This window comes from Peromyscus eremicus, chromosome 1 (genome assembly GCF_949786415.1).
Source record: "Peromyscus eremicus chromosome 1, PerEre_H2_v1, whole genome shotgun sequence".
In the NCBI taxonomy this organism is placed as follows: Eukaryota; Metazoa; Chordata; class Mammalia; order Rodentia; family Cricetidae; genus Peromyscus; species Peromyscus eremicus.
The window spans coordinates 62,730,890-62,751,194 of NC_081416.1; the positions used below are offsets into that span (position 1 = coordinate 62,730,890).

General features: G+C 49.1%; 1 protein-coding gene across 1 annotated transcript in view; it reads right to left on the minus strand.

Moving 5' to 3' along the window:
• The window catches only part of Adgra1 (adhesion G protein-coupled receptor A1), a 36,513-nt gene extending 17,872 nt beyond the window's left edge, over nt 1-18,641 (minus strand). The window contains exons 1-4 of the mRNA XM_059250213.1: nt 18,630-18,641; nt 13,428-13,555; nt 11,468-11,591; nt 7,307-7,452 (exon numbers count right to left, since the gene is read on the minus strand). Of these exons, the coding sequence (XP_059106196.1) occupies nt 7,307-7,452; nt 11,468-11,591; nt 13,428-13,555; nt 18,630-18,641 (410 nt within the window). The remainder of the gene's footprint in view (nt 1-7,306; nt 7,453-11,467; nt 11,592-13,427; nt 13,556-18,629) is intronic.
• Nucleotides 18,642-20,305: the final 1,664 nt, after the last annotated feature.

A 20,305-nucleotide genomic window follows, 5' to 3' on the forward strand; every position in this document is an offset into this window, starting at 1 on the left:
AAGGAGTGGGCCATGGGCCCCAGGAAAATCTAGGAGACTATTACTAGTTATTTTCTCTGAACTTAAACATTTCCTCCTGGAGGTTGGAGGAAGGGTCCTAAGACTCAGGAAGCAAACAAAATTTGCAAGGCTCAGGGAGTTCCTGAAACTTACAAGATTCACAAACTATATAAACTGTAACAACTGCCAGGAACACTCCAAATGGGCTGAGCTGACTTCTGATTGTTCAGGTAGCTCTAGAGATAGCCCCTCTCTCTTCTGAGTCCTCACTTATTCTTAGGTGGGCTTTGGTGACATTCTTGCCTTTGAGTCACCTGTAAGTAACCTCTCATCTATGATTCTCCAAGTGACCCCAGTAAGCTTGCTGATTCATTAGGCTAGGCCACAGTGGAATTGTTTCTTTGGTTTGTTGGTGTCCTACCTGTGATGAAGGGACCTTTGTTAACATCCTCCCTGGAAAAGTTGCACAACAGACACCCACTCCTGGTTCTCATTGACCCCATTTAATGGGTCTCATGCACTTGTAGGCTCTGTCCTTTGTCCTTCTATGAAGAGGTACCATTTCATAATGGTGGCTGCTTTGGAGTCCTGAGTTCTGGCTTGCTCTTGGTGACACGTGACTGTAGGGCTCTGAACTCACAAGGATGAGTGATCCTGCTGGTCATTCACACCTCACAAGAATAATTTACACATGACATTCCTTCAAAGTACCCCACTCAGACTTGAGGGGATTCACTCCAGGAGAAGTCAACAAATGACACTAGACTCTGATGAGTGACCACCCAGAGTGTCGATAGTTATGAGTAGGACTTGATGCCAGACTCTGATAAATAAAGAGGGAAGAGGTCATCCTTGTCTGGTCCCGTGTGGACAATGAGAAAGGGGGGTGGGTCCTACTCCCATGTGGAATGGAGAGGTTGGTGTTGCCCCCCATGGGTGCTGGATACAGGGTAATGTACTGTTCCCATGTGAGGTGTGTGTGTGTGTGTGTGTGTGTGTGTGTGTGTGTGTATGTGTGGTGTGCAAGAGTGAGAGTGAGAGAGATCCTGGCCCCTTGTGAACACTAAACAGAGGTCCTGGTCCTTGAGGGTGCTGGGGGAAATCCTGATCCAATGTGGACACTAGGGAGAGGTCCTAGTCCCTTGCGTACACTGGGTGGAGATAGATCTTGGTCCTATCTGGAACTGAAGAGTATAGGTCCTGGTTTCATGTGGGCACAGCAGGGTGGAGAGATTGGCCCTGTGTGAACACTGTGAGGAGGAGTCCTGGTCCTATGTGGAAGCTGGAGAAGAGATCCTGGTCCAATGTGAACATAGGGCGAAGTCCTGATCCCACGTGGATAGTGTGTGTGTGTGTGTGTGTGTGTGTGTGTATACTGGAGGGGAGAGCTTGTTTCCATTCGGATTCAGAGGGGTACGTCATAGTTGCATGGGAACATGAGGGGGGTGGAACTGGTCCTATGTGAATACTGAGGAGGGTCTGGGTCAACATAGACATATGGGGAGATCTTGTGTAAACACTGTGGGTGAGTTTTTGTTTCCACATAGACATCGATAGGGGAAAAGTCTTGGACACCTTTGGAGGATGGGAACGCCGGGAGATGGATTTCTGGTCCCATACAGACATTGTGGGGAGTCTTGGTTCTACAAGGAGAGAATTCCAAGTAGATTGTGGGAAAGACCTGTTCCTGAAATCACATTTGAGCTATATGATAGCTTCTTACAGGAGGCCTCATTAGGTAGTGACCTCTGTGTGTACATGTGTGTGGGAGTTATACTGATATGTGCCAGTCAGGGTTGTTGGCCGTGGATCTTCCATTGTGAACTGTGGCTATAATGTTTGACTATGCTGGGTTTCTCCACATCAGCAGAGGCCCTCTATAGGTGGCTGGGGGTGCTGGCACAGCATCTTTCAGAAGTTGGGTGGGCTATGCCCAATCTTGCTATCTCTCTCAACCATGCAACTAGGCTTTTCCTCAGGCTTCCTTCTCCCAGCAAACTTCTCTTCAGCATGTGCCCCATTCTGCCCATGTGCTAGGCCTGTTCAAGGTCACCCTCCCTTCAATGGCATAGCCAGATTGTGCTTGTCAGAGACCCCTAGTTCCCTAGCTAAGGTCCTAAGACTCTCTTTCCCAAGACTTTCTGCTCCTGGGCTTCCCTAACATTTCTCTTGGTTACTTGTGGTTTCTTAACCCACAGAGGCTCGAGATAGGACTAAGGAAGGGATGTGATCCCCACTAAATCTACAGTTGTGTTTGGGCCAGAGACCCCCATCAGAGCTCTGGGCCCACTGCATGATGTCTGGATGACTTCTGATCAGGGTCCTCAACACCAGATAATTTCTAGAGGCTGTAGTTCTCATTGAGCAAGTGACAACACACCTGCACTCCCTGCTCTCCCCTTCCCGCTCCAACAGAGCCGGAAGAGGCTAGTCCAGGCACAGCCTAGACTTACCCGGGAGGGAAGATGGGCAGTCACCTTCTCTCAGCCCAGTCTTGCCCCTTCCCTGGCTGCAGAGCCATTGGGCACACGTAGAATTTTCTAAACATGATAAAGGAATGAGACTCGTTTGTTGGTTGTAACAAAGATCTCTTCAGAGAGTCTGAGCAGCTAAAACCTCACCACCTCCTGTGACCAAGACAGGATTTTTTTCATTCCAATCATCACTAAAACAAAAATCTCCACAAGTTTCTAGATAGTTTCCTCCTGTTTTCTAATATCTAACGATCTGTGAAAACAAGACCCTTAAGTAACCAAAGACCAAGGAAGAAATCCTAGGGAAACACAGAAACTATTTTGAGATAAATGAAAAACCACACACTATGCCTTGGGGGCCCGGCAATGCCACACACAAGAAAACTTACAGCTGTGAAACAGTCATTTTAATGAAAGATTAATCCCCCAGTTTCTTGTGGTTAGGAACTAGGAAGAAGGACAAAACAAACCCGTTCACATGGAAGAAAGGACAGAGCAGAGATGACAGAACAGGAAAAAAAAAAAAAAAGAGATAGCGGATACACCAAAGGCTTGTTCTTTAGAACGCTCAGTAAACTTAGCGGATGTGTACTACACTAAGCGGAGGGAGAAGGCCAGTACTGGCTTGGAGTCATGGCCAGAGCAGTCAGCCAGACAGGAGAAAAGGAAGGACTCTGACTGGCATGGGAGGAGCAGCTTTGTTGCTAGGCACCAATGACGCAATCATTACATGCACACAACTCCTAGGAATTAACCAGCAAAACCTTTGAAACTGGTAAGAGAATTCATCAAAGCTACAGGAAACAAGATCCACACACAAAACCCGTTGTATTTCTGTAGGCAAGCATGGGCTGATTAGAAATGAAAATTAAGAAAGTCTCAATTTATAGTAACTTTTTTTTTTTTTTTGGTTTTTCGAGACAGGGTTTCTCTGTGTAGCTTTGCGCCTTTTCCTGGAACTCACTTGGTAGCCCAGGCTGGCCTCGAACTCACAGAGATCCTCCTGGCTCTGCCTCCCGAGTGCTGGGACTAAAGGCGTGCGCCACCACCGCCCGGCTTCAATTTATAGTAACTTTTAAAAAAATTCTTATTTTTACCCTGCCATCCCTGCTGGCTTGGAATGCACTATGTATCTCAAGCTGGTTTTGAACTTTTTTTGATAACCTCCCTGCTTTAGCCTCCTGAGTTCTGGTAATACAGGCACGAGCCACAACATCTAGCTATAGTAATATTTAAAAGAAAAAATATACTTAGGAAAAAATGTAAACAAGGAGGCCCAAGACTTCGGTGTTGCGAACTATAGGGGGTTCTGGGGGAAATCAAAGATTTCCATACATGGAAAGGAGGTTGTGTCTGTAGAATTGAGACGTCGGTCCTGTGACAATGACAATGTTTCCTTACATGGTCTGCAGGCCACATCATTCCTCACTGCATGCTGAACTGAAAAGATCTGACAGACTGCCCAGGGCCAGCGCTCTTCATCTTTGGCCCAGGGCTATGAGCTGGTATGAGTGCCTGACCTGTCCCTTCATGGGGTTTTGGCCTTTGATGACTTGTGTCTGGGACATAAACTCCATGTCTGAGCATCCGCTTGCCTGGCCCCAGCCAGGATCCTGTTGGCAGCAGGGCTGGTTATGCCTTCTTCAAGACACCCCACTGTTGAGGAAGAGACCTGAGTTGCTGTTTCTCCATATATCCAGGGGCCATTCTCTGAGAGCTTGGCTGGCCATGGGTTTCTCAGGGTGTCCCTTAATTTTTTTTTGTGTGTGTGTGTGTATGTGTGTGCACATCCGTGTGGTCACACGCACATTTAGAGAGAGAGGGGAGATGAGACCAGGTGAATCACTAGCTAAAGTCACAGAATCCCCGCTGAGAGTCTAGTCTTTTTTGTTGTCATGGAAACCTCGGTCATGACTGAGGAGCAAATACTTGGTTTCAACCTTGGCAATGAGGCCCACTCAGCTGTTCTGTTCTGGGTCTCTCTACTTGAAACAGCACTAACACACATGTGGAGGCTCTAGGGATTCAGAACCCTCTGTCCTCATGGTGTCACCCAGTGACACAGTCTGCATCATATCCGGCACTCAGACAGAGGGTCTCAGGCTTGCACAGTACTCATTGCCTAAGTCCTGTGAATCTTTTGTGGCTGGAGTTCACTACAACGTTTCCCTAAGGTGGGTGTGTCTCCACCGAGCCGGGCAGGAAGTATATTTAGAACACTGAGATCGCAATGCTGCCTTAGGGTCGGGAAGGTTGCTGGAAATGTGGAAAGTTCCAACAGTGTGTCCTAGGCTCTCCCAGAAGCCTGTCAGGCGCCTCTCTTAGTACCTCTTCTTGGAAACCTGCAGGCTAGGCTGGCCACATGGGCCTTTGCACACAGGAAACAGAGCTCACTAGCTGTACCCATGGGATCTGACTGTTCTGCCTGTGGTGGCCAGTAAGAAGGGGTACAGGTATTCTGTCCAGAGAGTAGTTAAGCAGGACATGCATCTGGTGGGCACTTTGGGGTTCTTCTTTTCTGGGACTGTGAAGATCTCGGGACTCTAGAACTAATTTCAGTGTATGCTGATATGCACTTAGGACTTTGGGGACCAGAGCAGGATGCAAATCCAGGGAGATGCCCATTGTAGTGTCCCAGGAAGAGACACCTGAGTAAGATATTGGATCAAGGAAGGCATGTTAGAGGCTTCTGGTCCAGAGATGAAGGGTGTACCAGCCAGTGTTCTCTAGAGTAACAACCAATAGGATATATATATATATATATATATATATATATATATATATTTGATAACAATATTTGTTAGATTGGCTCCTATGGCAGAGGCTGGGTAGTCCAACAATGGCTGTCTGCATGATGGAGAGCAGAAGATCCCTAGCTGTTTAGTTAAAAGGCTGGAAGCCTTAGACAGGGAGAGAGACCAGCGATGCCTCCGTCTGGGGCTGGAAACCTGGAAGCTCCCTGGAGAGTCGCTGGTATGATTACATTCAAAGGCTGAAGAAGAAAATGGAGTCTGGTGTCTAAGGGCCATGGCAGCCAAAATAGATGTGCTCTCTCAGGAAGCATGAGGCTTGCACATGCTGGCTGGGGTCCTCCTTTTCTCATGGCACTCCATTTGGGCCCCAGTCTAATTGGATGCTGCCGCCCACATACAAGGTGGGCCTTTCCTCTTTACTGCATCACATACTAGTCATCTCTGGAAATGTCCTCACACTCATACCCAGACGTACTTCTCTGGTCCCAGGCATCTCTCAGTTCAGTAAAGTTAACAGTCAAGATCGAGCATCAGAGGGCTCATCATGGGGTCTGAGATGAAAGGCTCCCTCCTTCCTTCTCCTTAGCCCCTGGCCCCTCTGAGAAGGACCAGGTGCAGCAATTCCCTTACCAGCCCCAGGCTGGATCAGAAGTCAGCAGAGGGAAGCAGGCCTTTAGTGGAGAATGAAACAGACACCCCTCCTAATCCCTGAACCTGCACCTCCAAATGACATTACTTTGTAGAGTGTGACCCTGTGGAAAGCATGCATATGCATGCATACACGGACAGCATGTATCTACAGGGGTTATGTACCTGTGGATAGGTGTTCCCATGTATATACAGAGGGTACATACCTACATATGTATATACAGGGTGTGCACTTACAGGTAGGCATGTATACCAAGCCCATAGCTAGCCATGGGGGCAGGGACTAGGGAAGACAGGAAGGGTCAGACATGCCAGTGACCAAGGGCTGCTGGGTTCCTAGCACCATGGTCCATCCTAGTATATCAGGTCCTGGTAGGCCAAGAAGGATACTTGTGGAACCTCAGTGGTCTACAGAACAGGTAAGGCCTACTTCATGTAGGGTGGCACTTATGCCTAGGGCCTCCAGGCAGGCTACTCTGAATCTGGCTTTTGTTGACTGAAGTGTTGGGGGTTTGGTGCTAAGCAAGAGACAAAGCCTTGGGTCTCTTATTGTTAACTTCTGTCTACTATGGTTATAGGCATGTTCTTGTCTAGCTTTCAATTGCTCCGCAGCACAGCTGTTTTCTAGGGGAAGTGAGAGAGCTCCAGTCATTTCCTAGATGGGCTAGTCCTGTAGCTTCTTGTCTCTGACCCTGGAAAGAGGGAAATAACCATCCTGGTGTCTTTGTCTTTGAGGGCTATTTCCATGGCCCGAGCCTATGCATGGTTCCAAGTCTGCTGAGAATTCTCCCCAAGGAGAGAGGGTAGTGGACATCCACAGGGTCCCAACAGGTCAGTGCACAGTGACTATGAAATTAGTACTAGAATGTGCAAAGGTTTTCTACTAGTTAAAAGCAGATACCTTAGTGTCACTGAGACCAGGAAGTAAACCAAAGCCACAAATGCCCAGTCACCATGTATAGTCACCACAGGGGGCATGGAGGGGCCTTCTACCAGTAACTGGGCAGCTCAGTGTCCCATGCAGTATAGGGACACAAGTCCTTAGACCAGCCAAGCTCCAGACAGAGATACCATGGGCAGTGCCCTACCCTTCAAGTTGCCCCAGGCCTACCTACCTTGGGTCTTTGTCTCTATCTTAGCCTCACCGCCATGGCTGAACCCATCTTACCTCAAGACTTTGCTCTACTATCCCATGTTATCCCTGGTCCCCATATTTGGCACAGTGCCACCCAATTCCTGCCCCCAGACCCTCCCCCCCACTTACTGTGCCACCTCCTAGCTCTGTCCAGCCCTCAGGTCACTTATGCAGGCCAGATCATCTCCAGCCCGGAGTCTGGTGGGGAAGGTTTACAGGACACATAACATGTATGTCCAGGGTCATGGGTTCCTTGGGCTCAGGTGGTGGAGGGGCCCATGAACATTCTTGGATACCTGAGCAAGGGCTGCTTGGGGTACGGTGGCTGGTCTGCACCTGGGCATGGCAGGGCCTTCTTGGTCACCTGTTTGTAGATGTTCCTGGCAGTCACTCCGATCCACAGCATGGTAGAAAGCGTAGAATAGTGCAGTGCAATGCCCACCTGGGAGGGGAGAATGTCAGCCAGCCACCTCCTGCAGCCACCTGCCCCAGCACAGCGCAGCAGACTCCTTGTGTGCAGCCCAAACTTCCTGTGCTGTAAGTGTACTGAACCCTGGCAGCTACTCTGCAACTACTGAGGGACAATTAAAAAAAACGAGACCACCAGGAGGACAGGCAGGGCGGGCATGTGTCAGGGGCAGCCAAGGCTTTGAAACTGTTCAGCTGTTGGCTGTGCATGTGAACCTGTGGGAAGCTCGTGGTTTTGCATACTGGTCCCTGCTCTGAAGGAGGATGCCTATGCCATCCTTATGTATGGGTCCTGGTATGCACACCTACTTGTGGACTCTGGCTCCATTCTGGGGCCCCCAAGTGGAAGGCAGGCACAGTCGCACAGCAGGACTCTCAACCTGTACTCACTGTGGCATTGAATTCAAGGAAAGGAACCTCGGGGATGATGATAGCCCGCTCTTGCACGTCAGAGTGACTCATTGCTATGGAAACAGCCTCTGGAGCCAGTCCCATCCAGCACTTTTACGCTAGCTAATTACGCATTCTGCACTGCTTCATCTCCATCTGATTCCATAAAATAAGGCTACCTTTGAGGTAATAACCTGACATTTTGAAATGACAAGTAAAATATTGCTATAATCGGAAAGGACATAAATGTTTAAGGAATATGGAGATTTCCTGAATAAAGCTAACATTGCACCATTATAATGATTTATCAAATCCAGAGTTCAAATTTTTCTTATGAGCAAATGCTGTAATAATTGATGAGGATTTGGGGCGGGGTGGGGGGTAGGAAGATCGAAGAACTGTTTATGGTTTCAGATGGCTTCGTAGGTACAGCGCAGCATGTTCTGTGAGTTCAGCCTTCCCTTTGGTCTCGCTGCTGCTCAGGTGAGATGGGCCATATGAACATCCTAAGCACACTGGGCTCACCCCTCCTGGATGAGAGTAGGAGGTCCTGGATCTGGATGGCAAAAGCTGTCTGCTATCTAAGAGTTCAGGGCAAGGGCAACCAGAAAAGGGGAGGGCAGCCATGGTTTGAAGGAAGGTCTGGAGTGTGGCTGTCATTGTCATATGTAAACAGAAATGTCAGACTCATTCTCAGAAGGGCTCCTGCTTTTGGCTTTGAAACATTGGCCCGGGGCCTTGAGGTAGGAGGGAGCCCGGCTGGGAGGAGAGAGGGAGGAGGCCTGGCTGCTTCCTTCCTTAAGCTGTGTCTCATCCAGGCTGTATGATCAGGGAGCAGGAGAAGGTGTACAAAGGGAGGCTCTGTCTCTTAAACACCAACTTGAGGCAGAACACACAGGGAGGTCAAGGGAGATGCCGCCTGGCTTCCAGACAGCATGTGCTATTGAAAGGGAGAAGCAGGCCTGACACCCTCCCTTGCTTCCGGACCCAGGGCCAGCACTGACGCACATTCATTATGTGGGACTAACAGCAGCCGTCTGCTTTGTTTATGATGTCACTTAGTACTTTAATGAGACGCACGGTCATCTTTCTGTTGCCATGACAACTGTCTGTTCTTGCCAGCCATCCAGAGCTCTGGACCACTTCTCCTGGTTGTTCTATGGTGATGCTGAGCTTGGATAGGGAGGGGCTGGGACTCCTCTACTCGGTCACCTGGTTGGTTGCTAGTCAGTGTGGGGACACATCTAGCTTTCAGTGATCTAGCTTTTAGCCTGCTCCTCTCAGGTGTCTCCCTCTTAGCAAGTGAGGGAGCAATTGTGCTGGGTGAGCTGGGCCAGCTCCTGACCTACCAGGCTGCTGATTAAAACCAGCCTGGCTTCCAGCTCAGGGGGACCTCAGAAGCAATAGACAACCTCCCCTCTGCTTATAGGCATGGGGAATTAAATGTCCTGGTGTGGTGGAGATTGCCACCTGGAGTGCCTTGTGGGAACTGAGGTCCCCACCCTTTAGCTCTTATTTACCTGAGTTCTCCCCACTTCCCCACTGCCCTTGAAGCAGTTCTGTGTCTCCAAAAGCTCATCTGCCTGTGGCTTTTTTTTTTTTTCTCTCCTTAGTCTGCTGTCCGTAACTTCTCCCAACATAGCCTGGCAGATATGTTTCCACTGGTCCCACATCCCTAACACTGCCTGGGCCTGGAAGATATGCTGCCAAGTGAGGGATGGATAGAGGCTGGCCACTCCAGGAAAAGCCACAGGAGACCAGATGGTGTCAGCTTTCTGCAGTCCATCCTACTCTAGCACACAGGGGCCTGTCCATCATCTGGAGTCCCAGTGTTTGTTACTAAGGACTTCTCACTTGAGCATGACCCTTACAGATCTTAGCTTGGAGGATGATATTTCCAGGCCCATTTGTCCCCACCTACCAAACCTCTCTTCCAGGTCCTGCACCTGTAGAATTTTGGAATGCCATGAATGACTCCTGCCTTTTGGGGCTTCATGGGGCTGGCCTGAGCCTCAGGCCAGTGCCAGACTTCATGGAGGCACTAAGATGATTGCAATGGACTGTGTGGCCAGCAGGCCCCAGCTGTGCAGCACTTGGTATCAGAGTAAAGACATAAAGATAATGACCCACTCAACTGCCTTTTCGATAGCTTCTGGACAGGCTTTTATAACAGGAGTGAGTGGGATTTCCTAGCCCTCACTGTGGCTGTTTCCAGCTCAACAGAGGCAGCAATGGAGGAAGCTGTCTTCTCTCCCTTCCGTTCAGGCATGTGTTACTGTCTCTTCTGCTTGTCTGGCCCAGGCCTGGGTAGTGGCCTGGCTTGCTGGGGTTGGATGTGTCACATAGTCACACATTTGGTGCCCAGAGGACCAGAGCACGGGTTGTGTCTTTCAGGTGTGGGTGTCATGCTCACAGAACACTCCGAGCCTCAAATGGCATCAGTGTAGGGAAACAAAGTAGCAGTGATTGAGTTGGTTGAAGCTTCCCTGAGCTAGGTGGGTCTGGGTGGGAATCAGGTAGGTAGGAGGGTGTGTTCTCTGAGCCAGGCTCTTCTGGGAACAGCTTTTAACCCACTGATCCACAGGCTAAGCCTCACCTTCAGCTAGCTACCGGTGTGGGACTACAGAGGAACCCGTTAGTGTGGCTATTGTTATTAATGTGGGTCCTGCGGTCTTCAGGTATTGATTGGGGGTCATTTCTGCAGCAGCCAATAGCTATTTGCTGAATTTGCAACAGTTAGGGATACCTGAGAACCCATGGTGCAGGGAAGTTGTTGGCCATGAAATGACAGAAACCACCAAGGTCTTTGGTAAGTTGCTTTGGGTCCTTAGGTTCCTGCCTGGCCTCACTCATGGAGCCTAGGTGTGGAGCAGGTCTGGGGGCAGGACAAACACAGACTCCTTACTGGGGGTGCAGATGGCTCTCTTCTTTGACCCAGAGCCACAACCCGACAGGGCAGTCCTGGGCTTGACTTTGAAAGGAGGCTCTCTAGCATCACTTTAGCTGAGGACCACGGGTTATTTCTATTTCCAGTTTAAGCAAGTCAAACCAGGCCACATGTGTGAAGATGATGTGCCTTGTGATTTGAGCTATTCTTTTCCATGCTTGGTGTTTCAAAGTTCCCTCTTCCCTAAGAAAGAGGGATGCTCTGCCTGATTCATGTGAGGAGAGAGCCTCTGCTGCCACTGTGGCAGATCTACTTTGCAATGTGAGGTTAGCACCTGGAAGGTCTCACTCAGCCCACCCCTGGGTTCTGCCTTATTGGTCTTCAGGAAAGGCATCATGTCCCCATTCTTGTGAAGATCACCACTTTCTGGACTGTGTATGTCTAGGTATATGGCTCACTAGTCCTTAGACAAGTTGCTATAGTAAAAACAAAATTGTTTCATATGGCCAAATGTTGAGCAAAACAACCTGCTTTCAGACGGAGTGGGATTATAATACAAACCCACTATAGAAGCTTCAATATTCTCTCCAGAAGCAACAGCTGAACACACACTAAGATATTATTTTATAAGCAAATTAACATTCATTTCCACTTCGGTAAGAAAGCTGGCATGCACATTTTTGCTTTTCAGTATAGGGAAGGCAGCACTCACCGCTTGGCATAGGATGGGGTGCTTGGTCCGATTGATGCCGCCGGCAAACACTGTGAAGGTCAGAGCTGCGTGGAAGCAGAAGTTGAGGAGCGCATGCCGGCCTTTCCGGCTGATCCGGATGGCACTGTGGGAGATAGAGGTTTCACATTAAAAACCACTGGTCCAGAGAAGAGCTTGGAAATACCACACCTTGTCCACCATGGGAACAGTAATCCCTCAGTCAGGATGGGAGCAACCCATCCAAAGGACCAGACCACGGGAAAGATAGACAACTAGGCTTTGTCCACCTCAGCAGGTTCTCACTTGTACAATGCTTGGGAAGGCTTCTGTAGAGTTTCTACCCCTCTGCCCATTTGACAGAGACTGACTTGTTTAGGGTCTCAGAGGGGGAAGTCATGCTCCTGATTCCCATGTCAGCTTTATCTCTGAGAAGATGTCTGATGCACAGAGAGGACCAGGTTATGTGACTAAGAGTATGATTGCCTTTGGTTATGATAATGTCCATAGTCACCAGCATGTCTAAAGCTCTACCTAGCCAGCTGGGGCAGGGCCAGCCTTGCTCAGCTTACAGCTCTGACTCCATCATGGCTGTGTACATGTCTGAGTCTCCTCCTACAGCTCCTGTGGCCTGAGCGTGCTTCTCAAAATCCCCGTTGAAACCTAACCGGCAGCATGGTGGCATGAGAGAATGGTTGTTGGGGAAGAGCTCTTACCAACAGATGTAGAGCCTTATAAAAGAGACCCCTAAGGGCTGCCTTTCTCTTTATACCACTGGAGGACACACACACATACACACACACACACACACACACACACACACACACACACACACACACAGAGAGAGAGAGAGAGAGAGAGAGAGAGAGAGAGAGAGAGAGAGAGAGAGAGAGAGCTATCCATGAACCAGGACATGGGTTCTCATCAGACAACAAACCTGCTCTGTTCCCTCACTCTTGACTTCTAATTTCTAGAACCATGAAAAAACAATTTCTACTTTATCCATTATTATCAACCAGTCACTGTGTGGTAACTTGTTAGAGCTGCCAGAATAAGAACAGTTTTGGACCTATTCAAACCTCTCCCACAACAGGGACCTTGTCCTACCAAGCCTCCACTTGTGACTGGCTGTGAACCAGGCCTAGGCATTACTCATACTGTTGGTCATGGGTTTGGCTGTGGCTATGGCTGGGATCCCCTCCTTCTATGTCTTAGTGCATCTTCTAGAAACTCAGACACACAGCAGTCACACACATCCCCATTCCCAGACATAGGCAGCCAGAAATGAACTCAGAAGTAGACCTCTGTCTAGAAGGCTCTCACTAAATAAAAAGACTTCAAGGTTCTGCAAGCCTGACCATGCCTCTTAGGATGCTGGAGCCAACATGCTTCCATTTCAGGATGGACTTATTTCATAGTTTTACAAGAACACAGAGGTTGCTATTAAGAAGGTCCAGTGAGCAAGGCAGTGGTGGCACACACCTATAATCCCAGCTCTCGGGAGGCAGAGGCAGGCAGATCTCCATGAGTTCCAGGCCAGCCTGATCTACAGAACAAGATCCAGGACAGCCAGGACTGTTACACAGAGAAACCCTGTCTTGAGAAACTTAAAAAAAAAGGTGTAAAGAAGGTCCAGAGGGGGTTAAAGAGATGTCTCAGCAGTTAAGAGCACTTGCTGTTTTTCAGAGAACTCAGGTTTGGTTTTCAGCGCCTGTATGGTAGTTTATAACCATTCTTAACTCCAGTTCTAGGGAGATCTTTCACCCTCTACTGGCCTCCTTGGGTACCAAGCACACATAAAGAACACATACATACATGTAGGCAAAACATTCACACACATAAAATAAAAATAAATTAACAAGGAAAAAAGAAGGCCAGAGACCCAGGAGGGAAGGATTGGGTTTTCTCTAGTACTATGTCCTAGTGGCCACTGTTCCAGGTAGGGTGAGGTAGGCTCCCTTACCTCTGATGCAGGATGTAGGTGATGACGGAGGCAAGGAGGCACAGGAGCATGACCGCAGTGCAGGCATACACCACGGGGTGCAGGAACTCCCCTGGGTACTGGGGCAGGGAGAGGACAGTCTTCAAATCCTGGAAAGGAAGCCGAGACTCGAGTGACTGATACCGCCAGGATTCTTTATGTGATTTGTCAGGTGTCTCAGACACTGACAGACACTCTGCTCAGTGGCTAACTTGTGCAGGGTGTAGGGCATAGTATCCCAGGAACTCACCTGGGATTGGTGTCTTCCCAGGGCTGCTCAGCTGAGAGCATCTTCCCATGACTCTGAGAGCAGCTCCCAGAGGTACCACTTCCACAGTGCCCACACCTGCCTCTAGCCTTCTTTCTATCCATGTCACCAGCTTCAAATGCATGCATGTCTGCTGCCTTCAGAGAAGCTATAGAACACTCAGCCTCCCCAGCCCACTTCTGCACCCCACATTCATTGACATTATGCTTTTAAATGGCTCCCTGGGGAATTCTGCACCATGTTTCAGCAGCACTAAGACAGTGACGTTGACCTGAGCAGATGGAGAGAGAGAAGTTGTTATGAACAGTAGGTATGGCCTCAGGACCTTTTCCACCTTTACCCACTTTACTGTGTATCAGAACCGTGGTAACAGGTTAAAGGTCACAGTTACAAATGAAAACATGGCTTTCCTGTGGTAGAGGAACACAGAGGAATGGATGTCTGGAATGGGAATACTTAGAAATCCTTGGGGCCCTGGGGTAGGTGTCCTTGCTACTATGTTTAGGGCAAGAGGGTCAAGTCTTTGCTTGACCTTGAAGAGACACCTGGTCAGTGGGCAGCCAGGGCTAATGCCCACAGTGTCCTCATATGTCTCACACTTCTGGGTCATAGCTAGTGCAGGGCAGAAGACTGAGAGGTGGGTGTGGGCATGGGTAACACATGAACAACTCTCTAGAAGACATGGGGTTTAATGGGTGGGATGCCATGTGTCCCTCTCAGATAATGATTTCCTAATGAGACATTAGTGCTGCGGAATATTTGTTTAAACCAGGCAAAGATGTCTTACATTTGTTCACGCTATGAAAAGATGTGTTGCATTTGCATTAATGGAATAAAACTAACGTGGGCTCAGAGATGTGGGGTCAGCAACTGGTTGATCGGAAGTAGCAGGGAGGAGCTTAATGTGGGTGTTGTTTTAGCTGGGGCAGTGTGGAAGTGGGTAGCTTCTGGGATGCCGGCAAAGAGTTAGTCGGTTGCTATTCTAAATCTCTGAGCTCATGACTTTTCACCCTAGCCTTTGAATCACCATTGTTTGGGGGTACAGAAGTCCCCCCCCCAAGCTACGGCCTTAACAGCCAGCCGCTAGTAGTTTAAATCGCAGCCGCTGTAATGAGGTAAAACAACACATTGGAAAGCTATCTTTAGTGCAGGCACACTGTAGTGCTCTCCACTGGGCACCACCATATCCTACCCTCCTGACTAGGAAACTTCCCACACAGAGCCCAAGGAAGGAACTGGGCAGTCAAGATATCTACAGGATGGTCCAGCTAAGGAAGGATGCCCCATAGGGCCATACATCTGTGCCCCAGGAACCCTTAGAAATGCTAGCCGGCAACAATTGCAGGAGGAGCCAGTGCCTGAGTGAGGACAAGTCACCTGTCATGGAATGGGAGTTTCTGAAGAGGGTGAGTACTGTTTCCTCAACGAGTGTGTCTTCAAGTGGCCCCTTCTTCCTGGACATCCAACATCTAGTCTGATGGCTCAGCTCAGTTACACGGCATACTTAGGACATTTGCCCGTGGGTATTTTTAGGAACATGGCTAGAGTCTACTTCATTCTCTAAGAAACAAGAGCCTTCATTAAGATTGCCTGAGTGCCCCTGACTTCAAAGGCTGGCTGCTTCCTGTAGTGTGTTGAGCAGAGGGTCCCAGACTCACTGTAGAGCCTCCTCCTCCAGGACACTTGCTCTCCTAGGGAGCTCACGTGTCTTTCCTTGGTGTCTGTCCACAGGGTATTTGTGTTTGCTATGGGCTGATAGAGGACATTCTGCAGCCCCTGTGAGCACCAAGGCCATTATTCTGTGGCTCAGCTGCTTCCTGTCAGACAGGAGCCAGCTCTTGAGTCATGGAAAGCACGCTTGCTGGTGAGGTCAGGATACCCACACACCTGATAAGCTTGTGCTACTAGGAGGTGGGGTGCCTCGTGGGGCTCTAAGAGCTCTGGGTTCAAATGGGTTCAGGTGACATCTCTAGGTTCTTGTGCACATGGGTCTTTTCATGGGGGGGGGTCTTAGAATTTTGATCCATTTTGGACATTGTTACTAGTGAGTGAGTGAGGGAGAGATAGAGATAGAGATAGAGATAGAGATAGATAGATAGATAGATAGATAGATAGATAGATGATAGATAGAGAGCAAAAAAGAGAGAGCGCACGAGAGGGAGAGTGCAAGCGAGCTTCCCAGCACAGTTCTTTCCTTGCATCTAGGTCTCTTCCCTGGAACTAAAACTCTACAATGATCCTGAAGGCCTGTGGCTTACAAATCTTCCATGGCCCTCCTCAGGGTCATTGTCACTGTGCATCTGGGGTGTGGGGGTGTCACAGGGGCTTGCCTTCCTGACAGTATCAGACTCTTGTGATAGGAAGGATCTGGGGACAGCCATGGAGGGCAGAGGGCTCAGTTCTGACCGAAGCAGTGTTTGTAGCATCCCTAGTGTCCTGAGTCAGGAGCAGTGTCCCACATTCTCATCCCCAGGCCCTACAGGAACACCTGCATTTGGATACTCCTACCCATGGCTTGAATTCACATAACAAAACCTCATGGGAGGCCAAATAAAAAAGCAGGACTGTCTCCACATAGCAGACAGAATGCTCAGAGAGCCAGCTTGCTGCGCACTGATGTTTTTTGAAGGATGCTGTCGAGACAAGGGTCACAGAACTTTGGGCTGAGGGGCTCAGTCTCAGCTGTATATTCCCAGGGGTGGCCTTTAACCCTTTAGTGGCTCTGTAAGCTTGGTAGACTAGGCCTGAGGGGGTGGAGTCACCTATGTGAAGACAGACTTCAGAGACTAGAGACAGGATGAGCCAGGGGATGACCAATGAGCTTGGTAAGAAGTGAGACTTGACTTGGCTTCCTGCTTGTTTGTATCAGAATGATCAGCAGTGCCTTTCTGCATTTTTAGAGGTGACATTTAAAATTCAAAGTAGGCAATGCAAAATGGAGATGCATTTCATATTTTAAAGTTCACACATGGGCAAGTTCCTCTCAAGGAGTCTACTGTGCAAATGTTCCTTGGGCAAGATTCCAGTGATCTGACATGGGGTCAGGCAGGAGCTGCCTGGCTTGAGGACAAAGAGTCCCTCTGCAGCTGTGGAGCCAGAACATTCTTTGGAGCAGTGTTGGTGAGCAGAGCCTGGCTCCCAGGTCACCACATAAGAGCTCTCAAATGACCAAAGCCCGTTGTCCAGCTGTGTCTCTCGTTCCCACAAACAACAGCTAGCATGCTGATATCCACATGCTCCTGGCTGCTGGCTACCCAGTTTCCCCTCTCATTCCACAAGAACTCCACATCAATGAGGTCTGGTGTGGAGGTCATGTTGACACTCCAGAGGATGCTGAGCTCATTAGAATCTCATTATAGTGATACAGATACTCCCACCCTGCTGTCACGGATCTGAATGTAACCAAGTCAGGGGAGAAAAGAGGCAGCACCCTGGTTCCTGGAAGTCTCCTCCCTTCTCTGAAGACAGCGTGAATACTTCACTGTCAGAATGTAAGCCTAGTGAAAACCCAGACCTCAGAGCACCAGCCTGCCAGCCTTCAGAGTTGAGCTTCCCCTTTCCGTTCATTGACCACTGGGCAACACTTCCTGCCTACTCCCCAGAACTGCTGGGTGATGCTATCGGCACTAAGTAAGAAAAGAACTGGGAGATTCAATAGCAGGAGAAGAAGGGCCACCCCAGAGAACCCTCAGAGGCAGGGTGCATTTCAGTGATGGCTAAAGGCTGCCCCCAGCTATCTAGGTCCAGGTGACATAATCATTTGCATTGCCTATAGGATGGACTGATTGTTCCAGAAGCCACTGTGGACATGTCTCTACTCACTGGGAAATCCCAGAGTCCCTTTCTCTTAAGATGGCTGCCCAGTCAACAGTCTTATGAATATCCCCACTGTGGTGGTTTGAATAAGAATGGCCCCCATAGGCTTAGTCACCAACAAGTGGCATATTTGAAAAGATTAGAAGGATTAGGAGGTGTGGCCTTACTGGAGGAAGTGTGTCACTGGGGCTGGGCTTTGAGGTTTCAAAGTCCCATGCCTTAGCCATGCTTGCCTGTTGTCACAGTCTCTGCCATACTGATAATGGACTAAAGCTCTGAAACTGTACGCAAACCTCCAGTTAAACGTTTTCTTTTATAAAAGTTGCCTTGGTCGTGGTGTCTCTTCACAGCAATAGAGCAGTGACTAAGACATCTGCCCTAACATACAGCAACAGGTTTCCTGCAATAAGTCATGGCTTCCTCTCACATTTTCATTTTATTTTAGTTGATGTATCTTTTAGGCTCATTCCGCCAATGGAACAAGCCAGGAAGCTACACAGGACAGAAGAAAGGAGGGAAGGGGGACGAGAACTCAATCACGTAATGTGACAGCTCTTGGTGAGAGTGACAGGTGGAAAGGAATCTCTTGAACTGAAGGCACGTTCCTTCCTTTCTGACCTGGGAGCTTCGAATAGAGGGAGCAGCTGGATCTTTCTGGTTCCTCTTCTGGTTTGTTCCCTCCCTCCCTCCCTCCCTCCCTCCCTCCCTCCCTCCCTCCCTCCCTTCTTCCCTCCCTCCCTCCCTCCCTCGCTCTCTTCATTTTTTCCCTCCTTTAAATTTTCTTGTGGGTCTGTATGTCAGTGTGTATGCATGTGTGTGCCTATATGTGAGTGTGATGTGTGCCTACATGCATGTGCAGAAGCATGTGCCTGTGTGTGTGTGTGTGTGTGTGTGTGTGTGTGTGTGTGTGTGCAGAAGCCAGAGGAGGCTGTCAAGTGACTCTTACTGAACCTGGAGTTAGCCTCATGGCCAGTTAGCTCTGACAGTCCTGTCTTTGCCCCACCAGCACTGGGGTTACAAGAGCACGTGGCCATACCTGACTGTTTAAGTGGGTGGTGGGGTTTGAACTCAGGCTCTTGGGTTTCAACAAGTTGTCTTACCCACTGGGTCATCTCCTCAGCCTCGGTTCTTCTTCCTACTTAGTTTTCCGGGGTAGTCTTCCTCATCTGCATCTGTGGTTTGTTTGAATTTGGTTTGTGACAGGGTCTTTCACTCTGTAGCTGCCTCAGCTGCACAAGTGCTGGAATCGCCCATGTGAGTCACTGTGCTCGGCTTGGTTGCTTGTCTTGCTCTTCTTGGTTCTGTTTTCTTTTCTGGTTCTGTGCCAGCCCAGACTGGTTTCGCTAGAGCCTGATGCATTTCCTTGCCTGTCTTTTCAGTGATAACTGGGCCTTATTGATCGATCAGCCTTCCGTGGGAAAAGCAGAAGGTAATGCTCAAAACGCCAACTGGATGTTCCGTGAATAGAGTCCGCTGTGATTTTCTTTTTAGGGGGGATACATGGGATGGCGAAATCATGAAGAAAGGCATTTTCAACAGTACTATGGGGACTTCCTTCTAGGCTGCTGGTTACTTTCTCAGTGTGGATCGTTTAAGGGGAATGTTGAGTAGATGGTAATAGCACTACCTGACAGGAAGGTAGCTCTGAGACATTTCTAGTCATTTAGACCTTGGAATAAACGAAAGAAAGTGGAAAACAAACAAAGAAACAAACCAAGTCAAAATAAAATGAAAATCAAAAATCAAAACCCCACCAAATCCTGTGAGCAAAAGTTCTGAGCTGTTCATAAACACAACCGTCTTCCGGCTGCCTGTAAGGGGGCGGGGCAGGGGGCTGCCTGTAAAGGGGGCGGGGCAGGGGGCTGCCTGTAAAGGGGGCGGGGCAGGGGCTGCCTGTAAAGGGGGCGGGGCAGGGGGCTGCCTGTAAGGGGGCGGGGCAGGGCCAGGCCATTCGCTGGCTCTTCAGAACCACAGCCTGGCTAGGTTGAAATGAACCCATGACATTTAGGTTCATATACTTTCCATAGCTTAGAGCTACAGACATCCCCTCACCCGTGATCCCAGAGCTGACTTCACACAGGTAAAGCTTCCCCTGTGCGTCTGAAAGTGCCCACCACTGGCCTTTGAGACCCTCTGGCACTGTGGGGGGACCTTGAGGCTTGTTTGTGGGCTTACCCTTTAGACACCTTTCCAGGGCCTTCGGCATTTGAAATCATGTCATGTCTTATATATTTGTTGATTTAATCAGTTATTATCATTGTGTGTGTATGGGGGTGGGTATGCGCATGCCATAGATCTTGTGTGGAGGCCAGAGGACAACTTTGCCGTATTGGTTCTCTCCTTTCACTTTAATGTGGGTTCTGGGGATTGAACTCGGGTTTTTATGCTTTCCTTGGTCTTTAGTCTCCTCTCTTGTCTTTTTTGAATGTGGAAATATCAGATACAAAGGGCATTGTGAATTTATCATGTATCTGGATCCTTGACCCCAAGTAGGGACTAGGCGAAGCCTTGTGTCTCTGTCAAATGTGGCTAAGGACCATCCAATGGCAGTGAGGTAAGCTCTGGGCCACAGCAAGTGAGGGCCAACTGAGCTCTCTGTGAAAGCTCCAACCTCTGTGGTTGTTATTGTTATTAATAGTGCTTAGAACAATGCAAAGCCCTGGCATTGTCACAACCAACAGACTAGAGTAGCACCTGACCAGCTAGACTCAAATATGACAATTACAGGGAGCCAGGAACCAACACCGCATCCCAGCATTCCACACTATGTCACCCC